At 44.7% G+C, this 19228-nt stretch overlaps 1 protein-coding gene across 6 annotated transcripts in view; it reads right to left on the reverse strand.

Moving 5' to 3' along the window:
* Positions 1 to 19228, reverse strand: part of MCF2L2 (MCF.2 cell line derived transforming sequence-like 2) — a 203548-nt gene that overhangs the window by 38799 nt on the left and 145521 nt on the right. For all 6 annotated transcript variants that reach the window (XM_088669225.1, XM_088669226.1, XM_088669224.1 and 3 more), the window contains exons 19-24: positions 14760 to 14852; positions 11299 to 11391; positions 7047 to 7172; positions 4774 to 4995; positions 1869 to 1961; positions 424 to 502 (exon numbers count right to left, since the gene is read on the reverse strand). In XM_088669225.1, the coding sequence (XP_088525351.1) occupies positions 424 to 502; positions 1869 to 1961; positions 4774 to 4995; positions 7047 to 7172; positions 11299 to 11391; positions 14760 to 14852 (706 nt within the window). The remainder of the gene's footprint in view (positions 1 to 423; positions 503 to 1868; positions 1962 to 4773; positions 4996 to 7046; positions 7173 to 11298; positions 11392 to 14759; positions 14853 to 19228) is intronic.

Raw genomic sequence — 19228 nt, forward strand, 5'->3', positions numbered from 1 at the left:
GCATCCAGCACACAGCCTTAACCCAGCCTGTGCCAACCTTGGTGCCCTCCAGACATTTTGGACTACAATTCCCATCAGCCCCACCCAGCAAAACTGCAGGTTGAGATTGATGGAAATTCAGGAGATTAAATGATCTGATCAAGGCAGAACTGCAGCAAAACGAACCTCCCCAAGGAGCCTGATTAGGTGAAGGCAAGGCCAGAACAGTGACTCACACAGAGACACAGTGGGTGGAGGCACAGCAGTGGGTGGATCTGTGAGCTCAAAAGGACCTATAAAAATATAATTAATTTATTGTTCATTACATGAACACAGTTCTCTTGTGACATCAGTTTGGGAAATATTAAGCCCTCGGAAAAGGGAGGGGTGGGGAATACAGCTGTGATGCACACATATCAAACCGTTCCCTCTGCAGTGCCTTACCTCTGCAAGCTTCCAGTTGTCCCGTCAGGACCTTTCTAATCTCAGAAACCCAGGTGTTCTTCAGCTCCACGGAAGCAGCCTACGGGAGAAAAAAAGACAGGTGTAAATCACAAGTGATTCAGGCAGCCACCTTGAATAGCCTTGAATAGTTCATGTGGATTCATCTGCGCTGCCATATGCCCTCTTTCAGATCATGAGAGTATTCCTCCACCAGGAAATCTGCATCCACAGATATAAAATTCCTTCCCTTCCTATTGATGACATCTGTCCTCAAAAAATGATTTCTGCAGGCAAAAGGTTCAGGAATGAAGCTAACCCATACCTGCCAAGTCTTCTGCTGAAAAATGCGGGATCAGCAGCGGCGCGGCACCGGAAGTTGCGTAGAGGCAAATTCCGGTGCCGCTCTGCCCGATTTCCGGTGCCGCTCTGCCCGATTTCCGGTGCCTACACATGGGCAGAGCGGCTCTCAAAATGGAGGCTCCCTGGCAGGTAGGAAATCCCGGGGATTTCTGGGATTTTTCTCCATTTGGGAGAACAGCGGGAAACGGATTAAAATCCGGGAGTTTCCCGCGAAAAACGGGATACTTGGCAGCTAAGAGCTAACCCCCCACCCCACCCCCACCCCTTTGGCTTGGAACAGTGTTTCAATGAGGAAGGATAATAAAGAAGAAGAAGAAGAGAAGAAGAAGAAGAAGAAGAAGAAGAAGAAGAAGAAGAAGAAGAAGGAGGAGGAGGAGGAGGAGGAGGAGGAGGAGGAGGAGGAGGAGGAGGAGGAGGAGGAGGAGGAGGAGGAGGAGGAGGAGGAGAAGAAGATGTGCTGAATGAAATGAAAATCCGGCTGGATGAATATTCAGGCACCTGGGGAAATTTTTTTTAAAGCCTACCTGAAGCATGGGGTAAATGTGCATGTTCCATCACAGACAGCTACTGGTGTGTGGAGTGGGGAGAATTTGTGAGGGGAAAGCTGGACTGAGCCATAGGAGACAAGAGTCCGCAGCCTTAAAGCTCTCTGAGGTACCCTGGGAGGGCAACCGTCTCCCAGTCTGGCCTATTTAGCTCGCAGGTTGTTGTGATGATAAGGAGAGCTGCGTTCGCCACCTTTAACTCCTCGGAGGAAAGGTGGGATATAAATGCAATAATAAATAAGTAAATAAATTAAAAGGCATATGGTGGGGATTGAATCTGCCATTTAACCCTAAGCAAATAGTGGCTTGCTGTACTTAACGCTGTCTAGTGAATTTGCAGCTGTGGAGATCTCAGCTAGGAACAACTCGGCTCAGACTCTTATGAGACATGTCTTATGTCTTGGGAGCCATGTGTGACTCCCAACAGGTTCCCTTTCACTCCCTCCGTCATCTCCACACCTGCCCAGTGGGATTAATAATATCTGGGAGTAGGTTAGAGGAAAGGCAGGTGGAGATATGAAAAAGCATGGCTTACAGTACCTGAATAATATAGACTTCTTCTCTGCCATTGTACCAGATCTCAAATTTCTTGTTATCGCCTTTGACATTTTCAGTAATACCAACCGTGCTCATCTGTTGGAAAGAGAACCTTGAATGTAGAACACAATATTTTGCCTTCGCAATATAGAATGATATTGCCTTCCCTAACCCTTTTTAGTTCATATAACAGAGCACATGAAACCAGTACAATATGCAGTTGTTGTTGTTGTTGTTGTTGTTGTTGTTGTTGTTGTTGTTGTTGTTAAGATTTATATACTGCCCTTCATCACAAGATCTCAGGGCAGTTCACAAGATAAAAAAGACAAGGTAAGAGCACAAATAGGATAGCTTAGTTGGTAGAGCAGGAGACTCTTAATCTCAGGGTCATGGATTTGACCCCCACATTGGGCAAAGAGATTCCTGCATTGTAGGGTGTTGGACTAGACGGGACCTTGTGGCCCCTTCCAGCTCTACAATTCTATGAATGTGCCAGGCCTGTAGACTCCACGATAACCAAGCCCACTCGCACAGAGACCATGTATCATTGCCCCAGTTTATATATAAACTGTTGTGAGGATGAAATGGGGAGGAAGTGCACCATCTTGAGCTCCTTGGAAGATAAAGCTGGTATACAAATCAAAATAATCATAATCATAATCAAATAATAATTTATTATTTATACCCCGCCCATCTGGCTGGGTTTCCCCAGCCACTCTGGGCGGCTTCCAACAAAAGATTAAAAATACATTAAAACATCAGTCATTAAAAGCTTCCCTAAACAGGGCTGCCTTCAGATGTCTTCTAGACGTCAGATAGTTGTTTATTTCTTTGACATCTGATGGGTGTTCCACAGGGCGGGAGCCATTACCAAGAAGACCCTCTGCCTGGTTTCCTGTAACCTCACATCTCGCATTGAGGGAACTGCCAGAAGGCCCTCGGCTGAATGATTGGGATCTACAAAATGTCTGATCACAGGTAAGTGCATGGTGGATCATGCCTCAAATCTTAGCTTAGCAAGTCAGACTGTTTGTGAAACTGGATTTTTTTCTCTTGGGGCCAAGTAAATACTTCAAAAGCAGGCAGAGCCTGCTGTATTACCAAAAGTCTTACACAAGAGGTGACGCTGAAATGCTACAAGCACCCGCAGAAACAAAGCTGAAATTGCTGCTTAGTTTGTTGACAGTGTACAATCTCCCTTCTTCCATGTGAAGGCAGAAGTTGTATAGTTTCCCTCACTCCTATTAAAAAAAATAAACCAGCAATCCAAAGACAAGCGTGGAAACGCAATGCTAAAAGCAGTTCTAAAACAAGAAAGATGCAGAATTAACCTCCTTGTCTATGTAGAGTTTGCAAGAAAAATTTAGTTGTCACCGTTGCTATTGTTTTAACTGATTTTATTACCTGCCCTTCAGCCTAAGCTCTTGGGGTGGGTTACAGCAATGAAAACACAACATTAAAAACAGTTTTCAACACTTTATAATCATAAAAAGGGTGGGTCCTAAAGATGTAAAGATACATATATCAAAAGCTGTGGTAAAGAGGTATGGCCTCAATAGCTCTGGAGCTCAAAGGCTCTGCTGACTCTCCCTGGGCTGGCCCTACTGTTTGGCAGAGTGAGAAAGCTGCCTCAGGTGGCAGATACTGGGAGGCGGGAAGGAACGGCAAGGGGTCGAAGGACAGAGCTGTCTATTTCAGGCAGCTTGCCCTGCACACCCACCCACAAGCTCGCCTGCTGGCCTCGGGTTAGTGGAGGATGTGCCCTCTTGCCAGAGTTGAAATCAAAGACTTTTTTTGTGCAGCATTTCTAGACTCACACCCATGATTTAAAGTGCCATGTCTGAGCACTTTTCTTTTGCCCTGTTTTACTGACTTGGTTAGCATGAATGACACTGCAGTTAACACAAATCCTGGCACTATCCCTAGAGTTCCGTTTAGTTACACTTTGTGGGATCAGTCTGAGTTCTCGTATAGCCTGCTGATGTGGACAGGATACTTGCAGGGTTCAGCTGACCACAGACCTTGCCGATCCCTGCACATCTTGGCTTGCATAATCTCGAAGAGTGGGGTTGAATGCTGGATTCTGAGAGGTGCTTTGAAGGAGTACATCCCCTCCTGAAGAAGTCCTCTCGGGACCCAGAGGTGTTAGATTGCAAATGCCCCCTTTTAGGATAAGGTATTTGAGAGGATGGTGTCTGAGCAAATGTAGTTGTGCTTGGATGAAGCTGAGTATCTGGGTCTTTTTCAATCCAGATTCCACCCTGGTTTCAGCACATAAATTGGTTTGGTCGCCCTGATCAATTGCCATTATAGAGAGAGGGGTGGAGGGAGCACAACCCTATTGATTCTTACCAATATTTTACTTTCTGCTTGGGTGTGCAAATGAGTTCTCCGTGGGTTAGGGGCATCACATATGATGCCAGGTGTGGCGCAGGTGAGCATACCAAACTTCTCCCGCTCTGTGGAATCTGATGTAGGACCAGCAGTTTCACTGGCTGCTGCAGGGATCTCTTCCCATTATTTTCTACTGAATTTGTAGATGAACACAGATCTCGCAATACCATTGCAAGTCTCCAGTACTCTCTCATCCAAAACAGGTGAGGGTATTCCTCCCACCTACAGCTCTCTACAGGCAGCAGGAAGGCGCAAGTTTATTCCAGGCCATTTGGGTGGGCTCAGTGGTAGTGCATCTGTTTCGCACGCGGAACTTTGCAGGTTCCTTCCCTGCCATCTCCACGGAATTAACCCCTGCCTGAAACCCTTAAGAGCTGCCTGCTGATCAGTGCCAACGATGCCATTAAAATGACCAAGGTAGAAGGCAGCTTCTGATATCCCAGTCGTGTGCACTTTAAAGCAAATGGCGGCTTGCAGAGTTCCACATCGCTTTCAACCACGACAAGCCACTTACCTTTAGAGAATTTTTGAAGCTGTACGAAGGAGACTTCTCGTGGCCGTCGGTGTTCTCTTCGCGCTTCTTGCAGAACAGCAGGATCTTTGCATAGAGAAAGAGGTGCCTTTGCATTGGCTTGAACCTGGCTAAATCTTTCACTTTGTTGTGACCCTTCTTGTGATCCGTCCAAACGTTGAAGGAGCCTTGCAGGAGCAGTTTCCCAAGCTCGTGCACATCTCCCTAATGAAAGAGGGAAGAGGGGGGGGGATTGCATGAAGCAAGATGCTAAGCCTTAGTATATAAGTCAGTTGACTAAATAGCTACAGTATAGTCCCAGGTGGCGCTGTGGGTTAAACCACAGAGTCTAGGGCTTGCTGATCAGAAGGTCAGCGGTTCAAATCCCTGCAATGGGGTGAGCTCCCGTTGCTCGGTCCCAGCTCCTGCCCACCTAGCAGTTCGAAAGCACATCAAAGTGCAAGTAGATAAATAGGGACCGCTCCAGCGGGAAGGTAAACGGCGTTTCCATGCACTGCTCTGGTTCACCAGAAGCAGGTTTGTCATGCTGGCCACATGACCCGGAAGCTGTCTGCGGACAAACGCCGGCTCCCTCGGCCTATAGAGCGAGATGAGCACCGCAACCCCAGAGTTGGACACGACTGGACCTGATGGTCAGGGGCCCCTTTACCTTTACCTTTACTAGTCCGTGAAAACATATGCCTTAATACATTTGTTAGCCTCTAAGGCTCCCCATGAGTCTTTGTTGTTTATATTCAGACTCCACACACCCAGCGGCGAGCCTATGCCCATGCTTCCCAGGGCGGCCGTGCTCCTGAGGGGGGTGGGGGGTGGGGCACAGAGGGTGCTCTCCCAGGCACGGGATAGCTGCTCGGGTGCACAGAGTGGTGCGTGCACTTTGCAGCCGGGGGCGGAACGAGCCGCCGATGGTGGACATTCGGTGCGCTGCCCACCCACAACTGCCAAATGTCAAACCCCCCCTCAGCGAAGACACCCAGGGCCGTCTACCCCCACCACACCCCCTTCCTCCGCCCCTGCACACCCCCACCACCAAGAAAAAAGGGTTATTGGTTCCACTTTCTAATTATCCCCTGGGTCATAATCCCTTTGACGGAAATCACTTTCTGTTTTGTCAGCCAGCATAAGTGGAATGTTGAGCTGATCTGACACACCGCTGACGTCAAAATTCCTGGGGCACTTAGACGACTGCCTACAAACACGGAATTTATACTGCATAGCTTGAAGAACATACTGAGTTGGGTTGGCCTTGTACTGGGTAGAAAGGTTAAAAAGCAAAAGGGTGGCAGCTTTTTAAATAAAGGTGGGGGGTCTGCTTTCCAAAGAGGTAAAAGAGCTATCATACAAATGACTTAAAATTAAATGATTGGCTTAATCAAATTGTGCTATTTAAAATGGAAATACCTTAATATTTTATTATTATTAAAAAGTGCATGCACACAAAAGCTTGTACCCAGAACAAAATTAGTTGGTCTCTAAGGTGCTACTGGGCAATTTTTTAATTTATTTTATTATTACGTTGTTATTTATAAAATTTGTATACTGCCCTGCATCTGAAGATCTCAGGGCAGTTCACAACACTACAATTCAACATGAAAACACCAAATACATGATAAAACTAAGAACAACAAACAAATCAATAACCCCCTCCTTTAACCCTCTCCCACAAACACATTTAAAAGGGGTGGAGGATGTTGAGCAGCCAAAGGCCTGGTTAAAGAGGATTATAGAATCCTCTTTATAGAATCATAGAGTTGGAAGAGACCACAAGAGCCATCCAGTCCAAACCCCTGCCAAGCAGGAAACACCATCAAAGCATTCCTGACATATGGCTGTCAAGCCTCCGCTTAAAGACCTCCAAAGAAGGAGACTCCACCACACTCCTTGGCAGCAAATCCCACTGTCGAACAGCTCTTACTGTCAGGAAGTTTCTTAATGAAGCCCTAAGAGGGTGGGAAAGTTTATACAAGAGGAGGTGGCATTTCAGATATCCTGTTCCAAGCTTATTTAGGGTAGGGCAGAGTTGGCCCTCCAGATGTTGTGGCCCTCCAACTCCCAATCAGCCCCAGGCAGCCTGGTCAATAGTCAGGGATGCTGTAGTCTAGCGACATCTGGGGTCTGGGGTCAAAGGTTAGGAGGTCTGATTTGGGGCCCTAAAGATTTATCTTGTCATGGAGGAAACCAACAAGCTTGCAAAGAACAGTAGGGTTTGAAAGCCACTGATCTATATGATACTCTACGTTGGCTAAAAGACACACCTCATAACCTGTAATTGCTATCTGATGCATGGAGTCATTCGCCGACTTGATGATATCAATCACAGTGGCTAGAGCTTCCTCCAGTTCAGCTGTGCCTTCTGAATTCTTGCTGCATTTCAGCATTTCCTGTTTTCGGAATGGATACAAAAGACAGATTGATTATGCCCAAGGAGACCTCTTTAACATTTCCCATCACAGAAAAATATTTAGGCACAGATTTGTGGCAGAAGGTTGAGTGCATTCAAAGCAACCACTCGCTGAAGTGGAATTTACCTTAGTACAGCCGCTTGTTAAGTTTTATTTTCCAGCTGAACGGTGAGGAAAATCTGCACTGGATCAGAAATCCAGGGGTGCAGATGAATGCTAAGATTCTCCTTGCCATTTGACGGGCCGGTACAATCAAGAGGGTATATGCACACTAAAATAAATGATCATTTGGGCCAGGGTCATCTTCTGCCATCTTGACATTACATTCAATGAAAAATTACTGAGGATACAGACCTAACCCTCGTCTGTCCTGATGAAAGGGCATCTGCAGCCCCAGGAAGGGAGACTTCGTCTGATCCATCATCACCCTTCTTATAACATTATGAAATCGCTGCACCCCCTATCAATTGCTGTAAATGCATCTTTCTGATCAGATCTGCAAAGGACGTCATTTCACCAACAAGGGCAAGAGAGCAAATTATTTATTATGCCACTTTCAAGTTGGTGTTTGGGCCACTCCCTTTTCTGACCCGGGCGCTCACCTGTTTAGGAAAAGTCCACATTTGCTGGTTGCCAGGTGAGAAGACAAAGACTTCGTGTCTCATCCTTCACCAGCTCAGAAAGTTCATGTTTGCTCACATTCCCCACTGCTTGCTGCTCTATGGGGTATTATAAGCACGACAATACCCCTAAGTAGGAAAGGTATTTGCAATGCATGCTTCGCTACAGAGGCACAAATGGCCTTTAGGGAAATGAAACAAAGAACACCATAACAACAAATATATTTTTTTATATCAAACACACTGCTAGCAAATAAGTAGGGACTTTGCTTACCTGGTTAGTGTAGCATAATAGTACTAGAACTATTTTATTCTTGCACTACAGGGGTTTGGACTAGATTGCCCTCAGAGTCCCTTCCAACTCTACGATTCTATTATTCTAACTAGCTTAAATACAGTGGTACCTCTACTTACGAATTTAATGCATTCCGAACACACATTTGTAAGTCGAAAAAAATTGTAAGTCGAATCCCATAGGAATGCATTGGGAGAAAAAATTTGTAAGTCGAAGCAACCCTATCTAAAAATTCGTAAGTAGAAAAAATCCTATCTAAACCACATCCAAGATGGCGGGCGGAGCTCCATTTGTAAGTAGAAAAATTCGTAAGTAGAGTTATTTGTAAGTAGAGGTACCACTGTACATCTTTCACACTCAGGAGGTGAACTAGAAGGTAGTATGAGTTGAAACGATTTATTTTATTTTACTGTTTAATTAAATTTGTATACTGCCCTACGCCCGTAGGTCTCGGGGTGGTTCAAAACACAAAGTTTCACAAAACACAAAACACATAATAAAAACAATAAAAACAATTAACAATACAAATGTACACAAACTAATGAAAAATGCACTCCCCACCAAAAAGAAAGAAAGAAAAGAGGAAAGCGTCCTCCTCTTTTTCCTTATGGGTAGAAAAGCAGTTTGGGTGCATGTGTCTCGTTCTTCTTTTCCATTTTAAAATAATTTCCTTAGTAGATATACAAAAGCCACCAAACCAAAGATACAAGATCTCAGTTAAAACAAAGATAAAAATGTGCTGTAATAGATCAGGGGTCAGCAACCCAAGGCCCATGGGCCAGAAGTGGCCCGCGGAGGTCGTTTGACTGGCCCATGAGCCGTTCCTGAACCAAGGTGCCCGCTTGTGCGCTGCGATAAACTGGTGCAGTGTGGCATGGGGACTCGCTTCTGCGGGGCCGAAAATCGCGTCTACACAGACGCCGAAAATCACAGGCTCTCTCTCTCTCTCTCTCTCTCTCTCTCTCTCTCTCTCTCTCTCTCTCTCGCACGATCTGGCAAGATAAATCTGGCTCACCCCTGTGATAGATAAACAGGGGAAAGATAGTAGTGGGGGATGAATTGGTAAGTTTCCTTATCCCTACTGAGCATACTAGTCGAATTCAGATTCAGTTGTATATTCTAGTGAACAAACATTGGTTCCCAAACAGATGGCAGGAAATGAAAGTTTCAAACGCTTTTGTGGAAAATTTGTTTGTTTCTCTCTGTATATGCTGAGGAACCAGGAGAAAATGCTAAACATACCCCAACCCACACTGCCACCCCTATGCTCAAACATATAGTCTCCCATAGCACCAATCCTTTGTTTAAAAAAGATAAAAGTATTTACTAATACTTGATCTAAGCACAACCGCAAGGACTCCTGATTAAGCATTTTAGCTATGCAGTGTTGAATGTTAACTCTGTTTTGTTTCCCCTTTGTTATTGTTTTATTTAAACCACTCCACGAACCAAGAACTTGTACAATGACCACAAATAAAGAACCATATGTTGTAGAGATTACTACAAATTTGTTATTTTTGTGATAGACAAATGGCACGAGAAGATTTGGTCTATTTATTTGTATCATTTCTCATTCTACGATCCCTGTTTATAAAGCCCAAAAAAGAAGTTATGGTTTGTTTGTTTTTTAAAGATAAAAGTATTTGAAGACGATTCACAGCATCCTAGGTTATCTGTAGCTTGGCCATCAAAGACCAAGGCTTCACGTTGCTGCAATTCTGTAGGCAGGAGCAAGCAAGCTTACTGCCATAGAGAAAAAGAGGAAGAGAATACAGAGGCAGGATGACGCCATGAACAAGGGTTTAAAGCAGTGGCTCCCAATTAGCTAAGTACTGCAGACCCCCTGATCCACTACCCAAAGTTGGCAAAGTTGCTGAGTTTTCCCTGGACATTCTCAACAATTTTCGAAAATTCCAGGCATATTTTCGACGGACAAATCCTGGTTACGTCCAGGAAATTCCAGGCATATGGCAGCCCTGTCTCACAACAAATATGGCATAGCTGTCCTGGAAGTACCGGTATTTGCATCCACCCAAGGTCAGCAAATAGAAGGGGAAGAAATGGAGGCAGTGAGAGATTTTACTTTCTTGGGCTCCTTGATCACTGCAGATGGTGACAGCAGTCACGAAATTAAAAGACGCCTGCTTCTTGGGAGAAAAGCAATGACAAACCTAGACAGCATCTTAAAAAGCAGAGACATCACCTTGCCAACAAAGGTCTGTATAGTTAAAGCTATGGTTTTCCCACTAGTGATGTATGGAAGTGAGAGCTGGACCATAAAGAAGGCTGATCGCCGAAGAATTGATGCTTTTGAATTATGGTGCTGGAGGAGACTCTTGAGAGTCCCATGGACTGCAAGAAGATCAAACCTATCCATTCTGAAGGAAGTCAGTCCTGAGTGCTCACTGGAAGGACAGATCCTGAAGCTGAGGCTCCAATACTTTGGCCACCTCATGAGAAGAGAAGATTCCCTGAAAAAGACCATGATGTTGGGAAAGATTGAGGGCACTAGGAGAAGGGGACGACAGAAGACGAGATGGTTGGACAGTGTTCTCGAAGCTACGAACATGAGTTTTACCAAACTGCGGGAGGCAGTGGAAGACAGGAGTGCCTGGCATGCTATGGTCCATGGGGTCTCGAAGAGTCGGACACGGCTAAACAACAACAAGGTCAGCAAGGACCAGTCTGTTAGAAGGAGCAGCGCTACCCCGTGGCATAGCATTGCTAGAAAGAAAAGTGGTGGTTTTAGCTACCATACTGAGCAAGTGCTTTCGGCTCAGCCTCTAAAGCAGGCATCCCCAAACTGTGGCCCTCCAGATGTTTTGGCCTACAACTCCCATGATCCCTAGCTAACAGGACCAGTGGTCAGGGATGTTGGGAATTGTAGTCCAAAACGTCTGGAGGGCCGAAGGTTGGGGATGCCTGTTGTAAAGGCACGAGTCCTTTTTTACACACCCCAAATCCCAGGCCTTTCTACGCAATCTACACGCTAATCCTCAATTGTGGGGTCGCAATGCTTAAGGTGTTCCAAATCTACAGTAAATCCAAATTAAGCGGGGAAACAACACCACACAGTGTTTTCAGGTACCATTATGCTAATTTATCTAACACCAGCTTTCCCCTCCCCTTCAAGGTTGAGCAGTCATAGGATTCTTTGGGGCGGCTGCAGGCTAGCCTAAGGCAAGCATACCTTCAATAGCAGCTGGTACTTGGTAATCCTCTGGACTGGCTTCAAGAGATAAGCGTCAAGCGAGAGTTTCTGGTCCAATTTCCGCTGGCACTCCTGGAAAAGACAAAGCAAAAGGTGGGGGAATGAAATGATGCTAGGTTTTCGTTTTTGTTTTGCCGAAAATCCGCCCGGAAGCAAAATGGCTGCCAGATACCCAGACGTGTCCGGGAAAACCCAAACATATGGCAGCCCTAAACACAACAATCAGGACTGAATTACAGTTTAATGGCTTTTATAAGTGAGAAGCTTGCTGTTTTTATGAAGTAAGCATCCTTTCCGGTTCACAAACACAGATGTCCTCGGTAGCTTTCAAAATGAGGTTTCATGCAGCTTGCAATAATACAATTCAAATTATGTCCCTATGTCTTTGAGGCATAATTAGGAACTAGATTTACATTAGCTGACACTAGAATCTTGTAAATATATCTTAAAGGGCCAATTAGGACCTTTTAGCAACAGTGTCCAAATGCCTGTTTCACAAGCTGTAAGGACTATGCTTGTCTGTCCCAAGACTGGTGCTTAGAGTGTATCACAGTTAACAGCAAGAGTGGCTTATTCCAAAGTTCCTCATCATTTATCCCAGATTAGTTAAGATCTCTGATTCATGATAATAATAATAATTTATTATTTATACCCCACCCATCTGGCTGGGTTTCCCCAGCCACTCTGGGCAGCTTCCAACTAAAGATTAAAAATACATTAAAACGTAAGTCATTAAAAACTTCCCTAAACAGGGCTGCCTTCAGATGTCTTCTACATGTCATATAGTTGTTTATTTCTTTGACATCTGATGGGAGGGCGTTCCACAGGGACGCAGAATCCATTATCACAGAACCCATTATCAGGGTTGTGGGAACATGAAGAGGAGGCCCATGGCCTATTTTAAAGATTGGGAGCTAGTGGGTACTCTGTGAAAAGAATGTGATCAATTCAGAAAACATCATGTCCCTTATTTCTAAGGGTTCGTATTCTCATTTTAGGCTTCAACAGAGTTTGGCCCTATAGAGATAGGTGGCGCCATAATAAAAACGGATGTCCTCCTCAGATCATTTACTAGAACAGGGATGGAAAACCCGTGGCCTTCCAGTCGTCATGGATTTCAACTCCCATGAGTCCCAGCCAGCATGGCTAATGGTCATCACCGATGAGCAGAGCTGTTTTCTAGCAAAACCTGCAAGGCTCCCCATCCTTGCACTAGAATTGAAATGGATTTTCTGTTTCCTTCTCCAAAAAACTTTGGCTAAGGGATAAAGCAGGGGTAGCCAAACACTATTGGATTTTGTGCACAAACTTGTGTGCACAAACTCTTTGTGCACAAACTTGGGCTGTGCAGGCTAAGGCTGATAGGAATTGGGTGACCACTATCATCTGGAAGGCTTATTCCAGTGATAAAGTAAGGTTGACTAAGAGTGAATAAATAGCCCAAGCTAAAAGTACCACCTCTCTGTATCTAAGGGACGTGATAACAGCCCCAGATATCAAAAGGAATGCCTTTACAACATGATCTTTTTTGAACAATGTATTCTCCATCTAAGGATCCACCCTCTGGGTCACTATCTAGGTAAAGGTAAAGGGGCCCCTGACCATCAGGTCCAGTTGTGTCCGACTCTGGGATTGCGGTGCTCATCTCGCTCTATAGGCCGAGGGAGCCGGCGTTTGTCCGCAGACAGCTTCCGGGTCATGTGGCCAGCATGACAAAGCTGCTTCTGGCGAACCAGAGCAGCGCACGGAAACGCCGTTTACCTTCCCGCCGGAGCGGTCCCTATTTATCTACTTGCACTTTGATGTGCTTTCGAACTGCTAGGTTGGCAGGAGCTGGGACCGAGCAACGGGAGCTCACCCCGTTGCAGGGATTCGAACCGCGACCTTCTGATCAGCAAGCCCTAGACTCTGTGGTTTAACCCACAGCGCCACCTGGGTCCCATTATCTACGAAGGTTAAAAGGGCAGTCACCATCTACTAAACACTTTTCCAAAAGAGGATGCCTATCCTGTAAGGGATGAGGGAGGTCAGAGTCTATAAGCTGGGCTTTCCTTATACCTCCATTGGACATTTAAGATAAACATGGCTTTGTTTATAACTTTTATATCTGGCTTTATAACTCTGGGACTTCTGGGACATATGGCGTAGAAAACAAATCATTCCTATGTGGAAAATATAGGGTGGGGGAGGGGGAGAAAGGAATATTGTCAGGCTTTGGGGATTCGGCTTCTTCCCTCCCATGGCAGTAGATAAGAAGATCAAATGAAAGGAACGTCTTACCAGTTAGAATCTTGAATAATCACAGCGAGTGAACAAAGAACACATCTCCTAGAAATGGTGGCGCTCCCAATTAAAGGTCCCTCCCTCCTCTGTCACTATTAATCTACATCACTTCTGTGTCTAGTAATCTGAGCTTGTACCCTCTGCGCTTTCTCTTCTAACACTTTCTGAGCTCTCTGTGCCTTTGGAGAAGGGGGGTGAATGCTGTACAGAGACTGTGAATCTGTTAACACTCTCTCTTCTAGTGTTTCTTCTGCTAGCTGTTCCCCATCCAGCATTTCCCAGCTTCTGCCTTCTGAACTCTGCCCCTCTGCAAACCACTGTTCAAAATCTATATTATCTTCCTGCTCCTGGGAAGATTCATTCTTCCTCAGTTCAGCCCTCTTCAGCACGGTCCCTGACAAATATTGTGTTTTGAGGTGATGTGCGCTTTTGGGGTATATACATTCCTTCTGAAACCTAAGAGGCCTTGTGGAACAAAGTATATGTAGGAAGGACAGAGGTTCAAAGAAGCAAACAAGGATGAGACGAAATCTTTCATGCAGGCCTCTTCCAGACTGTGGTTATTTTGCAGGTGGGATTTAACCAAAAGCAGGACATTTAGGGTGTGTTATTAAGTTAGATTCAGCACTCTTGTGCAAGAAACTCACTTTGCAAAAAGAAAAGGGGAGACCTTTTTGCAATCAGGAAAGTGCACTTAAAAGTGGGGGATAACAATTTATTGCTGCAAGATCGCATGACCTGGCAAACAAATCAGAATGAATGCGTAACAAATGGCAGACGTCATATAATCTCTTTGCAAACTTTGTGCAAACAAATCAATAAAGATGTCATTTGGCAGCAACCTCCATAAGAGAAAAGGGAAGGTGTGAGCTTAGGAAGGACAGGTGAACCCAGGCACTCAGCAGTTCTTTCCCTCTGTAGGGTTTATAAGCACTTGGTTCAAAAGTATGAACTTAATGAATACAGAAATAGGAGAAGCCTTGGCGAGCTTGACTGCCTGGACCAAACTGCCTGGGTTTGTGTGTGCACGCTTTTAATGTATTTTTCTTCTACTTGGTTTTAGTGGATGGATGGTTGTTTATAAGCCTCTTTGAGTTGCCTGCAACAAGAAGCAGCATCTAGTAAATTTAATAAATAAAAATAAAAATAATCCGTACCTGAAAGAAGAGGCTGTCTCCACATTGTCTCCAGAGAGCTTCCGACCGTGGCTTGTTTTGACAATATTTCTCATATATTTGGAGATCTTCTTTCTGAATCAAAAAGAAAGCTAATGTTAAAAAACAAAAAATAAGCGACCGAACATCTTTTCCCCAAATTATTTATTAAATTAGGTGATTTGTATACCAGCCCGTTACCTGGTGGATAGCCAGTAGCCACTACTGTACGTGACATACACCCCAGATTTCATGCGGGCTATGTCCTCCTGTCTGGCGATATCCCCCAATCTCTGAGCGATCATCGATTTTGGGGGGCTGTATGTCATGGACTCAATATAAAGGGAGGACAGACCGCACTTTTGCACTTCCTCTACCACTTCCCTTTCCCATGGAGATTTAAAATTATCCCTCAGAATCAGGGGGGCCAAATCCATCGGTCTGAAACATAGTTTGAGCCATAGCCATAGCCATAGCTTGTTTTGACAATATTTCTCATATATTTGGAGATCTTCTTTCTGAATCAAAAAGAAAGCTAATGTTAAATAACAAAAAATAAGTGACCGAACATCTTCTTTCCCAAATTATTTATTAAATTAGGTGATTTGTATACCACTTCATATTTCAAATGAAATCTGCAAGGAATGGGTGTGTGTCATAATTCTGCCTGCCTTCTAACCATGGTTAACAAATGGGAAACAGACTGAGGAACATGTGCTTCCTCTTCACGGCCCCTCCAGCAGACTAATGTCTTCTCCCCCGACCTCAACTCTCTTTATAGAGTCCTATGTTAACCACGGCTAAGGCTAACCAGGGTTCCCCTTCATTCAGATCTGAACCACATTCATATCACAATTTCAGAGCCTGTTTGAGGGGAAATATTGGCTAGCCTATATGCCACTGTCCAAACTACACCAAACAGGTTTGTAGTAACATTTACGGCACGTTCACCCAAAATAATTCTTAATCAGCCCGCATTTGCAGCACACATTTAAAGCACCACTACAGCAGTCATTTCTTCTGCCAAAATGGGAACTGTAGTTTGCCATTGGTGCTATAGAGTTGTTAGGAGACCCCTATTCCCCTCACAGAGAACAAAACCCAGAGGGGTTGGACAGCCGGTCCTTGTTCCTTCGGAACTCTGAGAATCACATAAGGGTCGAGCCTAGGGCTTGCTGATCAGAAGGTCGGCGGTTCGAATCCCTGTGACGGGGTGAGCTCCCGTTGCTCGGTCCCAGCTCCTGCCAACCTAGCAGTTTGAAAGCACTTCAAAATGCAAGTAGATAAATAGGTACCGCTACAGCGGGAAGGTAAACGGCATTTCCGTGCACTGCTCTGGTTTGCCAGAAGCGGCTTAGTCATGCTGGCCACATGACCTGGAAGCTGTACACCGGCTCCCTTGGTGAATATTGCAAGATGAGCGCCGCAACCCCAGAGTTGGTCACGACTGGACCTAATGGTCAGGGGTCCCTTTACCTTTACCTAACAACTCTAAGCACCCTTAACAAGCTATTGTTCCCAGGATTCATTGTGAGGAAGCCATGATGGTTAAACAGGAATAGAAGTGCTTTAACTGTATGGTGTGGGTGTGGCCTCAAAAGGAAACAGCCGCTATGTTGAAGGCAGTCGTTTTTGTTTTGGCCCCCACAGGCTGCAGGAACATGGGAGAGGGGTCCTACTTCAACAGCCACTATGAAATAATCATTCTATCATTCTACAACAAAACAACAACAACAAAATTTGTGTGAAGATTAAGATAAAATAGTGTCTGGGTGCTACATAGACATATTTATAATTTTGTGTTTTATGTGGATTATATGAGGATTTTTATTAATGTATGTGACTTTCTTCTTTTCTATAGTTTTTTCCCCTGCTGGATGGATATATTGTTTTTTTATTCTCTTTTAGTTTAGTTTGAATTTTAATAAATTTGATCAAAAAAACTTTTACACAAAGAATCTCTCAAAGTGACTTAGGGTGGATCTACACACTATAAATAATTCAGAAATTAAATTGTTATAACAAAAGAAAAAAATGCCATGGAAAATAGCTTAGAAAATTTTTTCCCCTCTCTGGTGCCACCCGGCGTTGCATGTTTACAACACATTCAAAAAGCTATTTCTTGACTAATGTAGCTGAGTCCTTACAGTACCATAAAATACAAGGCAGTTAAAAACCAAACCGCAAGAAAAAGTAAGTAAAAAAAGGACAAAATGGCTAAAAAGCGCTTGCCCAATAATACTACCAAAAGGACGGATATTTAAACCTTGCATCACAGCAAAGGCCAGAATCACACCAAGGTACGGCCCAACTTTAAGAACACCTAGAAAGCCCTGGGGGTGCTTTGTCATTCACAGCCACAGATGGGGTACAATCTGTGCCAAAGTAGACATAAGGCCCCCTTGGTGAGAAGCGGCACCAAACACTCTGGGAAAGGAGCCATATGAAGAGAACCCAGCCTCCTCTTTTCTGCCAGCTACTGCCTCAAGAAAAGAAGCATCTTTCAAGAGCGGACATGTCTCCCTCAGCTTGGATGTTTTGTGCTGTGTCAGGGAAAGCCTGAGAATCCAAGAGAATTCCATTTGGGGATGAGCACGGGGGCCTCTCTTCATTCCCTGGAAACAAAGCTTGAATTGTGGCCGAAGGTTGGCGCAGATCATGCCTCCATGCCTCGGCCTTTAATGCTTCAGAGAAGATGGCCAGAAACAAACAAAAAGGCTATTCCTGACAGGAGCTGCGAGGATTTCACAAGTGAGCAATTCTCGTTGCCTCTGCAATATTTATAGCCTTGCCCAATTTATGAGTGACCACGTTAATGGCTTTTTTAAAAAAACCGCTCCATGGAGAAAAATAGCTGCACAGTTTCTGTTCGCTGGGCAAAGACAGCGCATGGGAGTTTTAAATACACAGCGCATCAAAATTAATGGTCTGGTTTAATGCAAAATGAACAGTAAATTTGCTTCGGGAATCTAAATAACTCATCGTGTTCTCTTCCATGCCTGACAGACCACAAAAGTAACCAAGCAACGAGGAAAATAAAACCAAGGAGCTCCACAAACACAAAAGCCAACACGGACCAGATCATGTCTGTGATTCTGATGCTTGCAGGCTTCCAGCTAGATTTTTTTTTCTGAGGGTTCGGTTCCTCTGCAGATAGAATCATAGAATTGTAGAGCTGGAAGGGACCCCCGAGAGTCATCTAGTCCAACCCCCTGCAATCTAGGAATCTAAACGAAAGCATCCATGACAGATAGCCATCCAACCTCTGCTTAAAAACCTCCAAGGAAGGAGAGTCACCCGAGGGAGACTATTCCACTGTCACACGGCTCTTACTGCCAGAAAGTTCTTTCTTATGTTTTGCCGGAATCTCCTTTCTTCTAAACTGAAGCCATTGGTTCGAGTCCTACCCTCCAAAGCAGGAGTAAACAAGCTTGCTCCATCTTCCATATCAAATCTTCTCTCTGTCTCCTCTTTTCCAGGTTAAACATACTCAGCTCCTTCAACCGTTCCTCATCAGGCTTGGTTTCCAGACCCTTGATCTTCCTGGTCGCCCTTCTCTGCACACATTTCAGCTTGTCCATAAGCTTGTCCAGAACTGGACATAGTACTCCTTCCTGGTGTGGTCTGACCAAAGCAGAATAGAGTTACTATCACTTCCCTGGACATTATACTTCTGTTGATGCAGCCTAGAATAGATTGAGCTTCTTTCTTTCTTTCTTTCTTTCTTTCTTTCTTTCTTTCTTTCTTTCTTTCTTTCTCTTTCTTTCTTTCTTTCTTTCTTTCTTTTTACTGCTTCATCACACTGTGGACTCATATTAAGTAGTGGCACACGAAGACCCTGAGATCCTTTTCATATGTACTACTGGCACCCTTGAGATTACCTGGAGAAAGGGTGGGGTGCAACTTTTAATAACTAGATAAATAAATTAGCAGAAGGCAATGCATGCTTTTCTCGGATAAATGGTAAAGGTAAAGGTAAAGGACCCCTGACAGTTAAGTCCAGTCACAAATGACTCTGGGGTTGCGGCGCTCATCTTGCTTTACTGGCCGAGGGAGCCGACATTTGTCCGCAGACAGTTTTTCTGAGTCATGTGGCCAGCATGACAAAGCCGCTTCTGGCGAAACCAGAGCAGCGCACGGAAACGCCGTTTACCTTCCCACCTTGCACTTGACATGCTTTCGAACTGCTAGGTTGGCAGGAGGAGGGAGCAAGCAACAGGAGCTCACCCCGTCACCGAGATTCAAACCACCAAGGCTCAGTGGTTTACACTGCAGCGCCACCCGCGTCCCCTCGGATAAATACAATTGAATAAAATCAATGTGCTAATTCCCTTCAAACTCCTTAAACACAAAGTCACTTATTGCTTATGGAGCAGCTTAGAGAAGACCCTACAAAGCTTGCTGTTTATTTTGCAACCTTTTTAGTTGGTCCTAATAAAGGTATGGCCCTGTCATTTTTTAAAATATTTTAA

Source organism: Zootoca vivipara, chromosome 5 (genome assembly GCF_965207765.1).
Source record: "Zootoca vivipara chromosome 5, rZooViv2.hap1.1, whole genome shotgun sequence".
Lineage (NCBI taxonomy): Eukaryota > Metazoa > Chordata > Lepidosauria > Squamata > Lacertidae > Zootoca > Zootoca vivipara.